General features: G+C 36.0%; 2 protein-coding genes across 3 annotated transcripts in view; one reads left to right on the forward strand and one right to left on the reverse strand.

The window, feature by feature from the left end:
- Window positions 1–3,160, forward strand: part of LOC148867657 (uncharacterized) — a 61,614-nt gene extending 58,454 nt beyond the window's left edge. Inside the window, exons 11-13 of the mRNA XM_088978381.1 lie at window positions 92–183; window positions 582–725; window positions 2,690–3,160. Of these exons, the coding sequence (XP_088834507.1) occupies window positions 92–183; window positions 582–725; window positions 2,690–2,830 (377 nt within the window). The 3' untranslated portion in view covers window positions 2,831–3,160. The remainder of the gene's footprint in view (window positions 1–91; window positions 184–581; window positions 726–2,689) is intronic.
- Window positions 3,161–5,846: 2,686 nt separating this feature from the next.
- On the reverse strand, window positions 5,847–16,598 carry LOC148867658 (protein FAR1-RELATED SEQUENCE 11-like). Of its 2 annotated transcripts, XM_088974169.1 has the most exons (6): window positions 16,075–16,598; window positions 15,730–15,963; window positions 14,344–14,439; window positions 8,101–9,108; window positions 7,194–7,637; window positions 5,847–7,114 (listed from the first exon to the last, which is right to left on the reverse strand). In XM_088974169.1, the coding sequence occupies exons 4-6, from the start codon at window positions 9,076–9,078 to the stop codon at window positions 6,248–6,250; spliced, it is 2,289 nt and encodes a 762-aa protein (XP_088830295.1). In that variant the 5' UTR covers window positions 9,079–9,108; window positions 14,344–14,439; window positions 15,730–15,963; window positions 16,075–16,598; the 3' UTR covers window positions 5,847–6,247. The 2 variants fall into 2 exon arrangements, with proteins under 2 accessions (XP_088830295.1, XP_088830296.1); XM_088974170.1 differs by lacking the exon at window positions 14,344–14,439 and having other exon boundaries at window positions 16,075–16,229.
- Between the last annotated feature and the right edge of the window lie 2,578 nt (window positions 16,599–19,176).

Consider the following 19,176-nt stretch of genomic DNA (forward strand, 5'->3'; position numbering starts at 1 on the left):
CTTACCTAAGGACATAGTTGCATAATTTATTTTTAAAGGAGCTCTATTTCCAGTTCCCTCTCTAATTACTGTAGGTCTTTATTTATTTCAGGTATTCCTTTTAGCAAACAGTTATACACATTAAGCTATATGTGCATAACAAGCGGAGCATCAGGCATACTCTTAAGTGTGATTTATTACATAGTGAGTTTGAAATCCTTATCTTCTGTAAAATAATTAGCAAGCTTATGTTCTTTCATTTCTTTTTCTATTTTTCTTTTTCTGGAGGGGGTTATTTTTGTAAAAAGATCATCCGATTAATCCTTTTATTCATGACAGAATTTTCCCAGGCATGCCACTAACTTTATCGTTTTGTTCAGTTTTGGTTCTCTAACAGTAGAAAAAGATATTGATGGAATTATTTTCCTCTGAAAGTAAAAAATATATTGATTCTTTATAAATTAAGTAATAGATTCAGATATCATCTGCCGCTGTTTCTATGGTAATGCTGCTTTATAGGGCTTGCATCAGTTAAAGATGTATTTATATTTATTGTCAATTTAAATTAGGTGTTTGACATGAGAAAAGTTTGTCCTGTGAAGGTTGATGCCAATCATTTTAGAAAGCCAACTATCTTACTGCAGTGGATGGGAATGAATGCTCTCATTGTTTATGTTCTGGCTGCTTGTGAGCTTTTTCCAGCAGCCGTACAAGGTTTCTATTGGCGTTCTCCTGAAAAAAACCTGGTAACCTCTTTCTTCTTTTGTCCTGAACTGTTACCACAAAAATAATTTTGAATTCTTAATTGTAATGAATTACTAAGTTTTATATATCATACAGTATTATTTTTCTCTTCCAATTGTAATGAAGCTGGTGAAAACAAAAGCTGAAAACCCTTAGATAACATCAATGAACTTGAAACACCACCACAAACTACTACAGTTTCATTTTATGGTTATTAATTACTTGCATAGAGGAAGAAATTGGATAAATTGTGTAGCAAGATTAATATGACCCATTTGTTTTTGTCTTCAATGGTTCATGAATGTTATTGAAGTTGATATTTAAAATGAACTTATACAAACTCGAATGATACTTTTGATATAAAAACATCATGTATGTTAACATCTTTTTGAAACAAATATGAAAATCTATTTATGTATCATATCTTGTTCGTTACCATTATTTGGTATTACTTGGAAAAAATTAGTGGGAACTCGGGTGGGGACTGAACAGGGTCCATGTGAGGAAGTGTTATCAATGCTGTGAAGTGATGACTAGTCATTTTGTCCTCTCTAGTTGATGCAATAACTGATCAGTGCCTAGGCACTAACTAGTCAATAAAAAAAGTTGTTCTAAGTTTAATATATTAATGCAATCTCATAAAGAAGTTAATATAGACTACAATTATGCAAGAAAAGAATGAAGTTGAACATTTAGTTTAAGTCCTTTTTTTCTGCAAACAAAGAAAAAGTTAGGCTGGATAAGGAATCAAAGCCTTTGTTTTTTTTTCTTTTTTTTGACAAATAAACAAAAGCCTTTGTTTTTGAAATAACAAATGCAACCTTTCTATTTGATGCACCCTTTGTTTGTTTTAACACTATTAACAACACATCACTAATTGGAAGGAAAATAAATTCCTATGCTGCCTTCTTTTATTTTTTTTATTTTCTATATTATACCACCATCCAATCATGTTCCATCATAAATGTTTAAAGCAACAGCATGAATATAACAAAATGTAAACATATTATATATTATTTCAAATAATCAAAGATACAAACAAACAAATAAAACTTTAAAATGGATTTGTGATGGACTAATTGTTAATTGACTGGTGATGAGTTGGTCTGGTCCTCAAGTTGACTAGTCAGTCATCAGTCAACTAATCAATGCTTTGATAACACTGATATGAGGCCAACTGGCCATACCATAAAGGACCTGAAGCTCTGTAGGTTTGACCTTATGCCTCATTTTTTTGGAGTGATGCTGAAAACACTTAAAATCATCCCATGAAAGTAAGGGATCAGTTTGTTTTAGTTAGTTACACGGATGCTTTATTTATTAAAAGGGGACATATCAATGCTTTCAAATAGAATTGGCGCCGTGGCTGCAACTTGGAGTTTCCTCTTAAGACATTTAACATTATGAGTTTTCTAAGATGCAGTCTTTTTGCCATTATAATTAATATGAAAATATTTATTTACCACTGGAACAGAAAAAATAAGAACCAGTTATATTCTATATACAAAGATTTCCGGTACAAGCCCCCCTTGGTCAATCAATTGGCATCCTTTTTGACGTTATTATGAGAACCTATACAAAAATCTCACACAGACCTTATTAAGGTATTATCATGAAAAAGGAATTCAACAAGGTCCTTGGAGCACTGAACACATTTTCATGTTAACATTATAAATGTCTTATTTTCACAAGATATAACAGTTAGGATTGAACAAATGTGCATTCTAGCAATGCCTCTGGTGTGTTATGTAGCAAGGACTAATTAGTAGTAAAACAAAGAAATTTTTACTCACTTCAAAATGCAAAATTAATAGTAGATGAAGGAAATATTTATGCAAAAATTGCAATTGCTTACCTATCATTACTCCCTTGTATTTATTTGTAAAGTATAAAATGGAATTATAGTTATTGATCAGACGTATATCCTTCATTTTCTACTTGACCTCAAGCAGAAGCTGATTTGCAGGTAAATGGTACAGAAGCTTTAATGCAAATCATATTTCGATCTAAGAAGTGGGGTACCCTGGCGTTTGTATTGTTGGAGATCCTATTTTGGTGTCTCGTTGCAGGCTACCTTCGCATGAAAGGCATATATTTGAAGCTATAACAGCTAGGGGAGTACGTTATTTTCTAATGTACATAAAACCTGTATTTTCATCTTTTTGTGGTTGTATTAGTGTCGTCGTCAGGATCCACGTTCATTCTTATATCTACTGTGCTGTATAATTCTATCCACTTGTCATTTCTCCCCTTCATGCCTTGCTCATAGAATTTGTACCATAAAAACTGTTAGGTTTCAAGTAAAGCACCAAGTCACCACAGAGGCATTTGTATGTTTAACGTGTGCCTTTTTTTTTTGTCTCATGTAACAGAGATGTATGATGTTTCCACCTACTCTCTTAAATAAACTCTTGTTTTAAGATTTTCCTGAGATAAATTTAAAATTGTCTTGTTCTCGCACTTGGAGCATGGACAACCAAACGTAACCTTTAAGAGAAGATTTCTCATCAATTCGGATTTTTGCAAGAGATGAGGACTGAATATACGAACTATGAAACCAAGCATTCATGGATCCATACGCATCGCTAATATGATTTCAATAGATCCTCCCCCATGTAATAGAAGACTATGTCCTGCTCCTGTCTGTTTTAGCTTTCTTTCCACTCAAGATGCAAAAAAACCCTTTGATTTCATCAGCCTAGTGCCCTACTCTTACCTAGCCCCAATAGAAGATGAGCACTTGCCTGATGTATTAACAGCCACACCTTCCAAAAAATCGAAATAGAGAAGGGAATGCTTTAAGGAATATTTAGGTGGTGTTTGGCGTTGATGCCGTTTTCTGAGAAAATGGTGCCATGTAGGTGCCACATCAGAAAAAGCAGTGTTTTAGAAAACGACCTCTTATTTGGTACTGTTTTTCCATATAAAGAAAACGTTTCATACTACACCTTGGAAATCGGGAAAGTGTGGTCTGAAGCAACACCAAATTTGATGTTTTTTCAAAAATCAACTCATTGGTGCTAGCGGTGCAATGATGTGGCATCATTTTGGGTGTTTGATAATATGACTAATGCTGAAAACAATTTTACAGCACTGGTACTAAACAAAACTAGTGTTGTTTTCCCAAAAAACAGCCTATGTAACAGTACTGCTTCCAAACAAAAAATAAGCACAGTGCTTATAACCCAGACATGTCCAACACCGTTTTTTCATGAAAACGGTACTGTATTCCCAGCACCGATGCCAAACACCTACTTAGGGGCTCACAAGGAACAAGTAAACAATGGATGATGAAACATGAAAGGAAAAAAGAAAAGACAATCAGTTGGGTTCGCTGGATCCCACCTAAACCAAATGAAATTAAAATAAATTTTGGTGAAAGGAAAGAGAGCGGTAATTGTGCTTATGGTTGTGTAGCCAGAAGTTACAAAGGAGAGGTCATAAAATGGATATATGGGCCAAAATAAGCATCACGAGTGTAACGGTGGCTGAAACGAGGGCGGGCCTTGAGGCCCACAAAGAAAATTGGAGGAGAGAGCGTTATCATTAAAGGAGGCTCTAAGGTTATGTTTGGTTTGAAGGAAACAATAGAGAAAGGTGGGAAAACCTTTAAACCTTTCCCAACTTTTTTCTTCAAACCAAACACAGCCTAAAGTCACGATCGTGACTCTAGGAAGTTCATTTAATGCTACTTGGAGGTGCACGTCAATGTTACAGAAAAGGCAACCAGGTGGCAGATTGGTTTGCAAATGGACACAATGCTGAATTACCATCCTCTTAACTCTCTTAGGACCATGGATTATCTTCTGTTAGCGTATAGTTCTGGATGTGTGTTTCCCCGAGTCGCTTAATTCTTCCTTTATACCAAAAGAAATTAAAAAACAAAATAAAATAAAAACTCCATATTGCAAACAGGAGTCAACTCTCAAAGAAAAAAACTACAGAATGCACAGGTCACTCGACTCACTCATGATAAAACATAAATATATGTATATATTTAACAACTAAAGCAGAACGACGGAGGATTTGGTGCTCACAATATTATGTTCACACCCATTCCCACAGCCCTTTTCAGCCGTGTATTGAAAATATCGCCCCGTGAATAAAAAGATATAAATATAGAGATGTTCTAAATGCATAGCTGAAAATAACTGTGAGAATAGTGTGAGCACAATTTTGTGAGGACTAAATTCGCCCTCAATGAATCTTCTCTTCAAGATGTACAAGGAATATGGAGTATGAAAAAGAGCAATCAAGGCCAAGGCTGCACATTGTATGCCTTACATAATTTATTTTTCTTGTCTTGTCTTTTTTTTTTCACTTTTTTACTAAAGCATGCAACCAACAATGAGGATATCCAAATCACCACTGCCTACATAAAACTAACTTTTTGTACTAAAGCATGCAACCAACAATGAGGATATCCAAATCACTATTGCCTACATAAAACTAACTTTTTGTACTAAAGCATGCAACCAACAATGAGGATATCCAAATCACTATTGCCTACATAAAACTAACTTGGTCACAACTGTCCAGGATGATTGTCCCACAGAGAAACCTGTTAAAGAGCAACCACCAATTTGTTAGTTAATTCTACTGGTAATTAATTAGCTAGTATTACAGCACGTATTAGAAATTGAATTCCTTGAGAGATTTTACCTTAATAAGATCATTTCTATCAACACCCTTTCATAATTAATAGGTACCTCAAAAGGGAAGCTAAGCACTTACAAACAATAACCATATGTGAATCAATTAAGGATCTGAACTGTTAAACATCATTGGAAAAATCGATAAACCAACCAAATTTTATACAGCTTTAAGCTATTAGCATTTGTATATACGTGCAGGATTTTGCAGAAGGTTGTCATGACAACATTCATACTCGATAACCTAGAAAATATTAGGAAAACCTACTGAAGAAAATTAATAAAAAGAAAAAGGGAAAATCTATGATGTGGGAAAGATATGTAATCAAATGTTCCGCAGATGAAGATTAATCAACTCATAGATGCTCCTTGTACAATAGCGGAACTCAAATCATTCCAACTTAAAACCGAATAACCTTCTCAAGGACAAAAATAATTTCATCATCTGTTTTAGCATGCAACAGAGAGAGATTGAGCAGACCAAGGCAAAAGTATTTTATATGAAGAAGCAATCTATTTCCTGTAGTGGCAGAAATAGAGCATCTCCAGTTCATATTATTTCCTGTTGTGAAGAGGATCTATTTAACAAGAGTACTAGTTATGCAACAGGAACACAGAATATTCCTTTTTTAAGCTAATTTTTTTCATAAAACAAAATGTGTAAATCTTTCCCCGACATGAATGGCAAATGAACTTCTCAATCCCGTCAAAGGTTAACAAAACATGTGTGAGATCTGTCACAACAGGAAAAAGTGACACCATAAAATTTTGTATGGTTGCATTGGGGTAGATGGAAAAATGCGCTGCTTGTAGTGCATGAACATGAAACACCATGTCACTGTTGCTTCACACATCCACCATCACCAAAATCTTTACAAGAATCCTAGCCCATCGCCATTTAACCCATCTCCTCCCATCATTGGACAATCAGTTGCATCATGTCCAAACTGCCCACAGCAAGGCACAGAGCAACGCCTTCGTTTCCGTGAGATATCAACCCCATCTCTTGGTCTTCTTTCTTTTAGTTTTCCCAGTGAACTAATGGATTCATGGGGATTCCCAGTGGTAAAACTTTGAACAATGCCATCAGAGTCTTCCACCTCTGGCAGAATTAGTGAATCGGATGGACTATCATAAGCAATGTCATTTGTGCTATGGGTCAGCCTAGGAAATTCCTTAATTCGAGATAAAACCATGGCAATTTGCTCATAAGCAGCATTAAGGCGTTCCTCAGTTTCAACTGATTCTGTAACAAGTGTTGAAACCATGGACTGAAATAACTGAATTCTCTCCGCATGTTCCCTTGGAGCATTGGTCTGGAAGGGCTTCATCGAAGATGAGCTAACACAACGCCAACGGTTCGGTAAATATCGCTCTGGAATGTGAAAGCAGTTATTTGTTGACAAGACACGAAGAACATGCCTACAGAGGATGCCTGAGAACTCAAACTGATGGCAACTACAGCTAATGAGCTCTTCACGAGGAACCCAAATCACTTTGCAACCTCCATCCATCTGGGTATGATGTCTCACGTGGAAACAATCTTCTTCTGTTTGAAGTGATGCATATTGTGGAGCCAACACAAGCTCTTCTTGGAGTTTACAGAAGGCATAAGGTGTAAGAACAGTAGCAGCATGTGATTCAATTGGTGATCCAGTTTTAAGACAGACTTTGTGGAGCTTCCGTTGCATCTTTTGTTTAGTTCCTGCTTGATCTCGAAAATCAACAACAACAGCCACCTACAGACAGGAATTTGAAAGATGGTGAGCTTATAAAATCAAAAGATAGCTGAAAGAAAGGAAAAAAAAGGGATCATACTTGCTCTACAAAATGATCTAGTTGAGATTGTGCACTCAAAAACCGTTGGATGAAAGCATTTATGGACTCTGATTGGAATGTACTTGTCATCCCTGCAAAGAAGTAGCATCTCAAGAAGGGTAATGCCCAAAATGTCCTTAATGCATATAAGCTGGCAATGTGCTTATTTTCAAGGAGTCCATATGTATTAACCATTTCCTTCCATCCTACTTCGAAATCGTCCACCATTTCCAAATTATACAGCCGATGGAACTCAGCTTTCCAATTATCATATTGTGATCCAAGCAATACTGAAAACCAATCTGAGAACTTGGCAATAATATGCCAAATGCAAAAGGCATGTTTTGTACTTGACATTTCAGTAGCAATTGCTTCTTTAAGCCACATGTTTTGGTCAGTCAAGATTGTTTGTGGAGCCTTTCCTTTCATGAAGCCCAGGAATGTCTGTTCAAGATGTATAGAAAAAGAATGTTAGTTAAGAAAAAAGTGCAGAAATATAACCCACATTTTGGGATAAAAATATAATAGGAATGATTCATCATCCTTGATGAAAAGCCCTCCAAAATTTCATGTCCTACCAGCTCATTGAACTCAACTATTTGAGAGTTCACCACCTCTTTCATTGAGCATGGCCCCAGAAACACACTTTTAACCAGCTGATTCAAGAATTCTTTTTTCAACTTGTTCTATTTGGATCCAAGTGTTAGCCCTAAATGGGAAGGTTAAGATAGCCTGGCTTCACTGACTCTTGGGCCATGCTGCCAAATAAGAACACCCGGCTCCTATATGGTCCAGAAAGATGGTAGGAGCAAATTGCAGAATATGGGAATAACTTCTTGATGAATGATGATGATGATGATGATGATGATTGTTATCAAGATAAACTATGCTTAAGAGAGCTTTATACCTTCAATGCCCAGGAAAAGGACTGTGTGTTTTCATCGCGTAGAAGCACACAGCCAAAGAAACAGTTCATACCATGGTTGCCCACTCCAATCCAAATTCCTAGAAGCATATCATATGCATCCAAACGATGAGTTGTATCAAAAACAACAGCATCTCCAAATGCTTCATATAATCGAATAGATGAAGCATAGGACCATGCAATATGCTCCAACCTGTTGTGTGCATCTATTTTGAAGTCATACTTGAATTCAGGATCTTCATCCTTAATGTTCTTGCACATTGCAAGAAGGTCAATAGCATCATTATCTCTATCCACATTCCTGAAGGACTGTAGCAGGTTTCTCACATCTATTTCTGTAAATGGTAGACAACCTAACTTAACTCCTTTCTCTAGTTCCATTAATCGTAACATTTGTCTCACTGACATACCAGCTTTTGCAAACATGCAGATGCGGCTCTTGTCATCTGCAGATATGGTGCAATAGGCAGGAAGGAGACGCACTTCATTGGATTTCAGGAGTTCATGGTTGTGAACATTACTAAAGCCTGTAATACGCCATTCAGGGACATCAAAATCTGCTCTTTTAACAATTCGCATATATGCTTGACACCCACAACGTGAAGATTTTCGATTCCTTTGCAGTTTTCCATCATCTGATGGCTTTATCTGTGGATAGCCACCACGATGACAGGTGAAATCCCTTCTTGTAATTCCCCTACCAACCCCATCCTTTCCTCGAGTACGATGACGTCTAATTGAAAACCCACACTGTTTTGCAAAACTGCAATAAAATTCATAGGCAGCATCTTGGGAAACAAATCTTTGTCCAATAAATGGGACAAGATTTACAGAAGTTTGTCGTGATAAGATTGTGTCTTCAGGCATTTCTTCAATTGTGCCAATGTCATCTGGAGATAAATCTGTGCCATTTTCTGAAGTTTCTATCACTAGGCTCATTCCTTCAGACATTCTTTCCATAACAGATTGGGGAAACTGCAGATAGAGTGCCTGCACACAAATGTGCTATATTTCAAATACAATAACAGAGTTTCCATGTCCAAAGTATTTGAATTTTGAAGCAATGGGGGTATACATGTGTATATAGTGTAGAGATATTATTAAATAAACGTATTTAGTCTTATAAGTGCTACAAATGTTATTGTATATTCTGATTAACAGAAATATTAATGGTGTTTGTTCCCTCTAAACTGCTCTTACTTGCTTTTCCTCTAAACAGAGACGAGGGATGAAAAATAAGGAGTGGGCATCCAAGTGATGTCAGCTCTCCAGACCATCCCCAAGTGATATCAGCAAGATGGAGATTTGGAAGAAAGTTAGCCATAAAATTAGAGTAGGGTTCATGAAGTGTAGGGGTGCATATGAATGTTGTATGATCAGAGAATACAATTAGAGTGTGAAATCCATCAAGAAATCTGACATTTATAAGCTGAAGAAGCAAGGAATGAGGCTTAAATAACACCTTGTCTCACTGTCTTATGCTCTCTCATGGCTGAGTCTCCCAATCATCTTTTTATGCATTGTAGAATTAGCCCGTCTCTTTGGAGTTACTTTCTTGGCATTTTACATTATAATGGTGTTTCCCAGAAACCTTGTAACTATTGTTTGTGGGATGGTATCTTGAGGGTCTCATTAAACAGTGAAAATGCTATGTCTCATGTTCTTATGATATCATGCATTATTTAGCTGGAGAGAAATTCTCAATTTTTTTTTTTTAATCCTTAGAAGCAGTGCATGTCCTCAGGTTTCTGACTATCAGTGCAGCAGAAATTAAAGGATGCACTCCTATTTTGATTTCAAATCTTTATTTGGATCAATCTGAAATGTGTAGTTCCTTTTTTTTTTTTGTATTATTACCTGACCTTTTAGACAGAGCCACAGCATACTTCAATTTCTGGTGTACAGTTTGTTTTGACATAAGAATAAAATATAAAAGGAAGATCTTTTTTATAAATAGAGAAAGGGACTACACAAGGCGGGTAGCACATCCACAAAAGTCAAAGAAACAAATATATCGTAGTGACCAAGAATACCTAGATAAATCCATTGACTCATACAGATTCCCAACATTGGCTAACCAGTCAGCAGCTTGATTAGCCTCCCTAAAAACATGAGAATACACAACACTAAAATTATCATCAATGTTAAAACATTATTCAGTGGGATTCTTGACCCTCCAGGGACAGTCTACTTTTTCAAACACTCAATGATTAATCTTGAATCAACTTCAATTATGATCCTTCTGTTTCTTTTTTTTTTTTTTTTTTGCCAAACATGGGCCTCAAAAGCTGCTCATGCTTTGGCCATATTTAAAGTAGTATGGCCAATAGGTTTAATTTAAAATCTAGGATATTCCCAGAAGCATTTCTAGCTATACACCCAATTGCACACTTCCCATCACCTTTCTTCAAGGCACCAAAGTTGATCTTAATTTCATTTTTTGGGCCCTTCCATTTAATTGGAATCCACTGTTTTCTACTGCTAGAGTCAATCTCATCCTAAATTAACATTTTTTTTGGGATCACATATAAAACATGTTTTAGAGGTAACTCTAAAAGATGCTTTTTCTTATCTAGAATATATAGTAAGTAAATGTAACATTTAACTCTAGAACACATAATGAAGAGCAGTTTTGACCACCATGTAACTAGCAATGCTTTAAACTAACCTAATCCCTTTATGGATTTGATGAGGTTGAATTGGGCTGGCCCAACCCAAGTTGGGCCCTTTTAACTTTTTCTACACTAAAGAAAAAAGTTCATTAACAGAAAATGAGGTACAAAAATGGGTGATAAGGAAGAAGAACCAAGGAAGGAATCACCCACTTGGGTTGGGTGGTAAGGAATCACCTACAAAGGAAAGAAGAACAACAAGCTCCCCAATCACTTCTAAGTTCTAACAATAGCTGGCATTTTAAAGGGCATGCCTAAGTGCAGAGGCCAGATGCATTATGCCTTGCTTGAACCCAAGGGACCCTTTCGAAAGGCACATGCCTAGTGCACCTTTTTATAAGCTTTTCTGTACCTCCTTTTGCATTCCTATGTGTTCTACACCTTATTAATGGTCTGTTACATCTAAATCAGCTTTTATTGGTGCTTGTGTACTAGTATGGTCTATTAACCTCTAAAAGAAACAAAAACAAAGTCCATTTGAATACCTGAAGTCCTAGTTATTGCAGATAGGATCTCAAAGAGCAAATATTCCAGTAAATAGTAACAATCAATCTTTGATCCTTAACCCCAAAATAGAATTAACTTCAACCAAAATCATAAAATCAAACCCTTCATATATATGGGACAAAAGTTCAGGTCAAAGGAACTGCCCCCAAACTCCCACATAGGCTTTTTTGGGCCTGCCTCAAAGGGCCTCAACCTCCTAGGATTAGGAATGCAAAGTTTAACATTACACTAGATTTGAGAGCTTTGTATGCTTGAATTGTTCAGTGCTTACAAGCACTTTGTATTGTGCCTTGCTTTGTCTGGATATGCCCCTTGCTTTGCACCTTGGGCACTAGAAGGCCCTTGTGCTTGCCCCTCTTGTTTTTAAAACATTGACAACAACAACCCGCACCACTTTAACTAATTGAATATTGGAGATGCTTGGCATCTTGTATGTACTGATTCTTCAAGACCCATAACCACACTTCAGTAATCATAACCACCACCAACCCACACCTTAAAAGTAGTTTGTGGTTTATCTATAAAAAATGTAGTTTCTTATTTGGGTTCTGTGTCAACCACCACTAGCCTCATCCTCCTCACCATAATACCATCAAATTTGCTCCATCCATGGGATCTCTTAACCCTCTGGTGTTCCATGAAGAGTATCACGTAACCTAAAAATTTCTAGAGTAAACCTTCTCCCACATAACTCCACATCTTTTTTCTCCTTTACCAATCTCCACCACCCACCATTTAAGAACCCATCTTTGCATTGCTTTCTACAACCTTCCTAATACTTATTAGATGACCTTCTATATTTTGCTTTCTTCCTCTCTCTTTCTTCCAACTCTTTAAATACACCCCTTGCTGCTTCTTCCCCACCTAAATAAAACTCCCCCGATGCTCTCCCATTCCAACCTCTTTCTCAATGACTTTCTCGAATGTGAAACTTTGCTGAACCTCATACACTTCATAAAGGCAGCTCCTACTCTTAATCTTCTTCTTCTACCACCTCCAATGCAATATTTCCCTTTGATCTTCCAGCTACTTCAATTCCATCATATGCCTCACTCCACTGCTTTTGTTCTATTAACTTCTTTTGGAAGTAGAGCAGGTCTTCTGACTCCTATATCTCTTTGTTCCATTAATCATAAAGGCAGCTCCTACTCTTAATCTTCTTCTTCAACCACCCCCAATGCAATATTTCCCTCTGATCCTCCTGCTACTTCAATTTCATCATATGCCTCACTCCACCATTTTTGTTCTATAACTTCTTTCTGAAGTAGAGCAGGTCCTATTGGCAAACAATACTACATGCAGTGATGTGGGGAGTTTGGGAAGAAAGAAACAATCACTTATTTGAAAACAAGACAAAATCTCATGAGGAGCTAGTCTCTCAAACTTCTCTACATTGTAACCTTTGGGCCATCAATTCTGATCTTTTTTAGAGGATTCTCAGTGAATGATCTCAACAGAAGTGCTCAGTTTCTCTTCTCCCAATCGATCTCCCCCCATGCTGTTCCCCATGTGTTAGTAAGAAGAAGGGTAGGAGGGACAATTCTAAACTTTGATGGGAGCGCATCAGGCAATCCAGGAGCAGCTGGAATAGGAGGCATAGTAAGGGATGAAAGGGGTGTTATCATGTGGACTTTTAGTGGTCCAATAGGTGTCACTCACTCTACCAAGGTGGAAGTGTTAGTGGCTCTCACAGGAATCAGAATAGTCAGAACCCTGGGCATTCAAAACTTAACCATTGCAAGAGATCAGCAAATACTATCAAATGGATAAGAGAAAAAGGAGGTCCGTGGAGATTAAGCCATTTTTTGACAGAAGCTAGAGAATATCTGGATCTTCTGAATGCTTATCTGATTTGGATTCAGAGGGAGTTAAACTCTATTGCAGATGGTTTAGCTAAAATAGGAGCACATTTGGATGTAATGTATAGTGATAGTTTGGTTCCTGTGTAATCCCCAGGGGTTTCCCCTTTTATGTTGTGCATCTCCTCATGTACTCTCTATTTTATTCAATAAAATTCTGTTACCTTTTCTCAAAAGAGAGAGAGGGAGAGAGAGAGAGCAGGTCTTCTGACTCCTATATCTCTTTGTTCCATTAAGTCCCTGTCTATCCTCACAATTTTTGCTCAATGCACCACTGCCAATCTCCAAATATCTATAATTATTTGGTTGTGTCTCCTCTTCACCCTTTCCTTCCTCATCCTGTAATGTGTATTGAGGAATAGATGATTTTAGATATCATCAAGGTGGTGATCAAAAGGTGGTCTTTGATTTGCAGGCATGTTGCTTGTAAGAAAAGGTTCAGAAAAAGTGACAAAAGTGAAAAACTAACAATGATCTTGTAAACACTTCTTACAAGGCTAATGAGACAAATCCTTTTCTTTGATCTTTCAGTAATGAAATGAATCTGTTATTGATCAAAAAAAAAAGTCAACCCTAGACCAACCCAAGGTAAGAAACCCTCAAGGCCTCAACCCCAATCCAATCTGAACCTTAGCCTAAACCAAACCAAGCTTGAATTACCTAACCCAAACCAAAGCCAACCAACTCAATTTCTAAGTTCTGAACTTTTTCCCTTTATTCCATGCAAAAAACAGTATAGAAAAGAGAATAGGAAAGAAAATTTATCAAGTCATCATCACTCTAATAGTTATCTTGTACAAAGTCATCCCTAAAAGTTTATCAAATCAAACATAAAATGCAAAGTTGAACTTTTTGGTATTAACAAAACTCAATTCAATGCTTAACATCATAGGCCTACGACCAGTGCAAGGCAAATATGAAATTTATTAATTGCATGCTGTTTTTTAGTGGTAACTATAATTCTTTTTCTATCAATACCAAAGGGAATTTTATTAAACCGTGAAATTTTATTAATATAGTGATTGCATGCCATTGGCAATCAAGTTTTCAATAGGACACTTGGTACACCAGGTATTATTCTCATTTAACCAGTATTGAGGGGTCATTGTTAGTTTAGAATTAGATAGGCAAGAATATAGCACGTAAATTCAAATTTGGGCCTGACAAAAAAGATATTTAATGCGTACTAGTCAGTAGAAGTAGCGCTTAGTTGACACTTGTCGACTAGCCATCAACTGTGTACATCCATAAGAGGTTTGAAGAGTCCATGAAAGAGTATAGACCTACATAAGCAGTTACACAATTCAGAATTGCCAACTTATTAAAAAAATAGTGTATGAAAAGATGATTGATCATGTAAACACTGCCAAGAAGCTACCTCCTCTTTCCTTACAAAATTAACAAATGCAAGGTCAGCAATATCATGTACAACTTACAGCTAACAAGGCTAATTTTCACTTTTATGAGTATATGCATTTTAGCCCTACTGGTGTGTTATTATGACTGTTGCACTACTGCAAAAGGGGGTTACACAGAGTACTGTTTTTAGGATGATGGATTCTTTCTTCATCTATAACACTATTGATAGGCTATGGCAGTTTGTCAATCTCTCAACACACATTATCATCCAAAATTTATTGGTCATTCATGTGTGCAAAACTGACGGGCAACAGCTTATCATTTGGCACTTCTGGCAAGTTCTAAATTCCATTTAAGTTTTTCATGATGTATGTTTGAAGCAAGACAAGAACTTGAAGCTGTACATAAAATTGTATAATTTTATTTGCATGATACTCCCAACAAATGTGTACTTAATCCTGCAACCACTCAAGCACTTCTGAGATGAGCACCTGCTAGATGAGGATGTAAATTGGGATATATGGATGATGTTCCGGGAGTGTTTTCCTTTTTGCGGACGATTTTATCCATTAGAATCTCTTCACACGGACAAGCACAGGTACCACACAAATAGAAGGTTGAGAGATTCCATTTATACATTGGGTTTTGCTTATGTGTCTTTGGGTTAAACGTATACATGCTTAAACTATTGTTAAGGGGCACTCTAAAGGGAGCACTGTTAGGGCAATCTAAAGAGAATTGGTGTTATTTTAAACTATTGCTTAAAGGGAACACTGCTATCACTTTAATAAAATTACATCCATGGTCCATCTGAGATTTTAAGAGATGGTTTCCCTCAAACCGAACTGTTATTGCTTTGCTGAAAGAAGTATTGTGACTTTTTTTTGATAAATTGAAGTATTGTGACTTATTCGATGATATAAAGACAACCAACACACGAACATACAAAATTCAACTTTAAGTTCACCCCGACTGATAATATTAATTAATAAATACACTAAAATTGTTGAACTATACGTACATAAAAACATAAAACACAGTATTTCTTGTTGTATACAGAAGCAATTCAATAGTATACTCATCAGCAACACGTAATTGTATCAACAAACTTATATTTAAGGGAAAGTTTTCCCAGAAGATGTTCTATGATATGTGGTTAGCTTAGTAGAGAGCTCATTTGCATCAAAGCTAATTCGAGTCAAAAGGAAACTCACTTGAAAGCTAATTTCATGTATGAATTTATGATCTTCAAATCAACTGAAACCGTTGAAATTCCCAATACATCGTAAAAATCTCTCTGGCGGGCATGCCGAGAGCGACTTTCCATGTCCATATATGAAGATTTAAAAGCGATCCCAAGGGGATTCGGTCATGTCTCGAAGTTCCAACATTCCAATCAAGATTGAAGGAAGAAAAAACGAATCTATAACCCTAATAGACAAAAAATTCTGCACCAGAGAGCACAAAGCCATCATAATTATGATAAATAAGAACTCCATTGAAATTGATCGACACATCGAAGAAAAATTGAAGGTCAAAATAAAATAAATTCTGCATACCGATTCGGGAAGCGCGATAAGATTCCAGTAGGCGAAAACCCTAACAGCCAATTACGAACAGAAAATTGAAGATTAAAAGAAAAGAGGAATTAAGGAAAAAAAAAAATGCGCAGGGAAGAAACAGGCGGGGAGGATCAGAGAAGGGGAGGAGTAACGCGCATCCATGGAGAACGATAACCATTTATAAGGAGGATGAGCTATCGTGCGCCATATGGATACATGGGGTTATCGAGCGCATACTCGAGTGTTAGCCGTGGGATACTGGGTTAGTGCTTCGTTTCGGTTTCCACGAATTCCATCGGGCCCATGATTAGAGACGTTGAGTAACGGTGAATGCTGATCTGCGCCCTACGCGCACCGAATCAACGGCTCGCGCGAGAAGCGCGTGTTCCCCTTGTCACGGTGGCGTAAGTTAGAGGAACCCTAAACCTAGAAAAGCCGTTTGGCCCGTTTCAGACTTGTGTGAGTGTTCACGTTAACGGATGTCGCTACTCGCTAGTCCCTACCGTATGCCCCTGTGCCCCGGCCAAAACTTGTGACTGGCTGGATGCATTATCCTATCCCATTCCATCATTCAATTCATTCCCTGCTCAGATTTAATTTTTATGGATAAGGTACGCTCCGGAGGTTGAAGGCCTGGAGGGCGCTGGTAGAAGTGAAAATAACCGAAGCTTCCTCTATTATACGCTTGGAGCGAATTGCGCTTCATTTTTTTTTTTTTGTTAAGAATTAGGGGTATAATTTAATTTGGGCGGGCCCAACCCAAGCCTCATCTAGCCCAACCAGAGCTTTTTACGCAGGTTGGGCTTGAGATTTTGGACTTGATCAAAACACGCAGGCCTAACCAAAACTCAGGCTGGGCTTGAGTTGAGCCCTTAGGTAGAGCCTAATCCAGCCCAATCTGAATCTATTCATCATTTTTTTTTGTAATAACATTTTATTTTATACATATATATATATATTGTTACGTTCATGTCATCATACTTCTCTTTTAATATATATATATATATATATTGTTACGTTCATGTCATCATACTTCTCTTTTAATATATATATATATATTGTTACGTTCATGTCATCATACTTCTCTTTTAATAGAAGTTATTTATCTATTTTTTTCTTATTTTCTTTAGTTTTAAAAATATAAAACAGTAATTATTGTTTATCTTGATTACATTAAACAACCAATAAGATGCATTTTCCCACAACCTAAATAATCTCTTCTCCTAAATTTCCTCCTAAACTACCTCCCCCACTTTCTTCAAAATTATCTCTAATTCCTATTTATTTTCTATCTCTAATTCCTATTTATTGGAAATAAGACTATTAATTTAGCTAAAATTATGAGTGTTCATGAGTTGATTCGGACCGGTCGTAGGCTATTTGGCCAACCAAATTGACCTAGTCAGGTTGTAGAGTTGGTTAGTTAAAGTCGACTAACCTTTTTGTGAAAATCGACCCACTCAAGTTGTATCGGTTTGGGTTGGTTTTCACAAAATGTCAATTCGTTCAAAAGATTTAAACTTAAAATTTTAATTTAATTTTAAAAGTTATAGTGCAATTGTAGGTACATGGTGGTCACTTAGACCATCAGAACAAGGGAAGTGTCAAACTAATACTATGTGAATGCCTGTAATGAGTCCATAAGTCATTCGCACATCTACGATGAGTTCATAACTCATCACACATTTGTGATGAACTCATAGTTGAAACAGGTTGCAATGAACTTTGGACCTGCGTGGACTTACGATGAGTCTAAATCCATCGCAGAACCGCAATGAGCTTCGGAATTGTGATGAGTTTAAAGTCATCACAAAATCGCGATGAACGTAGTCATTCTATCACTTCATTTACCTTAACCTTTAGCCTACCTCCTATATTCAGCTTTCCTTTGTCTTTCAAGGAGACTCCCGTACGTAACCTAACCACCTTACTCACAACAATTATTAAAAAATAAATTTAAAAATTAGATTTATGAAATGAAACATTTTAGACTAAGAAATATGGGAAATTTTACTTTTTTTCATATTAAAAATTACATTTAAAATATGATATATATGGTTAGGTCGTTTGATATAAATGGCCAAAGATAAACTGATCCAACTTGGTCGAATTGGGAATTTTTTGAACCAAAATCGACAAAAAATACTAGAAAACTGACCTTCTTGGGTTGAGTTGATCGGATTGGCCGATTTTATAAGTTTGATGAATAAACCTAATTGAAATTAATTATTGTTATTTTTGTATTATAAAAAATATTAAAAGTAGTATATAAAATATGGATAATCATTAATTATTTAAAAAGTTGAAAATATAAAACAATTGTATACTCTTATGTGTTTCTATTAGGGTCATTTACTAGAACAAACCTTATAGTTTTACATATTTACTTAAACCTACCTTATAGTTTTCATTTTACTATAATATTCCATATATTTTATAATTTGTTTACTTAATCAACAAGGAGTGTTTGTTTTCCCATTAGGCCTATGATTTTTTATTCCAAAAAATACCCTTAACACTTTTTTATACAAAAAACAAAATTGGCCAAATATAACCAATACAGTGGTTGCTTGTGTCTTATTAAGGGCAAAATGGTATTTTTATTTTTATTTTCTTTTGATTAAATTTATTTCAATGAATATTATGGTCAACACTGTCATTTTCCACTATCATATAATGGAAGATTGATTAAATCCATTGCAAATTATAAGTGATATTTTAGTAAAATGCTAACTATAGGGTAGATTTTTAGTCAATCCATAAAATTATAAGGGTGTTTTAGTAAATTGGGTTAAGCTTGTCATAGACCAGGATTGTAAATTGGGTTAGACCTTGAGTTGAGCCAAGCTTGAACTCGAGGTTTGAGACTTTGAGTTAGGCTTGGGTTGACCCTCACCCAACCAACCTCCCATGTTGCACCTTAGGAGCATTGTGACATTCCTAATTATATTATTTTTTATTTTTATTAACATATTTTAACTTTTACTAAAATTTTATTTAAAGTTAATATTTTTTTTGTTATTTTAAATGGATTTGGGTATCTAAATTAATAATAATAAGTTTAAAATTAATATTTTTTTTTAACTTTTAATCTTATCA

The sequence above is a fragment of the Nelumbo lutea genome, chromosome 3, assembly GCF_056320005.1.
Source record: "Nelumbo lutea isolate HS-2025 chromosome 3, American lotus-T2T, whole genome shotgun sequence".
NCBI classification, from domain to species: Eukaryota; Viridiplantae; Streptophyta; class Magnoliopsida; order Proteales; family Nelumbonaceae; genus Nelumbo; species Nelumbo lutea.

Excerpts from the sequence above, each read along its gene's own strand:
- LOC148867658 (XM_088974169.1), bottom strand. The coding sequence starts at position 9,078 with ATGGAAAGAATGTCTGAAGGAATGAGCCTAGTGATAGAAACTTCAGAA. Across the intron at positions 7,638-8,100 it reads CCTTTTCCTGGGCATTGAAG|ACATTCCTGGGCTTCATGAA; the intron begins GTATAAAGCTCT and ends CATCTTGAACAG. Across the intron at positions 7,115-7,193 it reads TAGATCATTTTGTAGAGCAA|GTGGCTGTTGTTGTTGATTT; the intron begins GTATGATCCCTT and ends TCCTGTCTGTAG.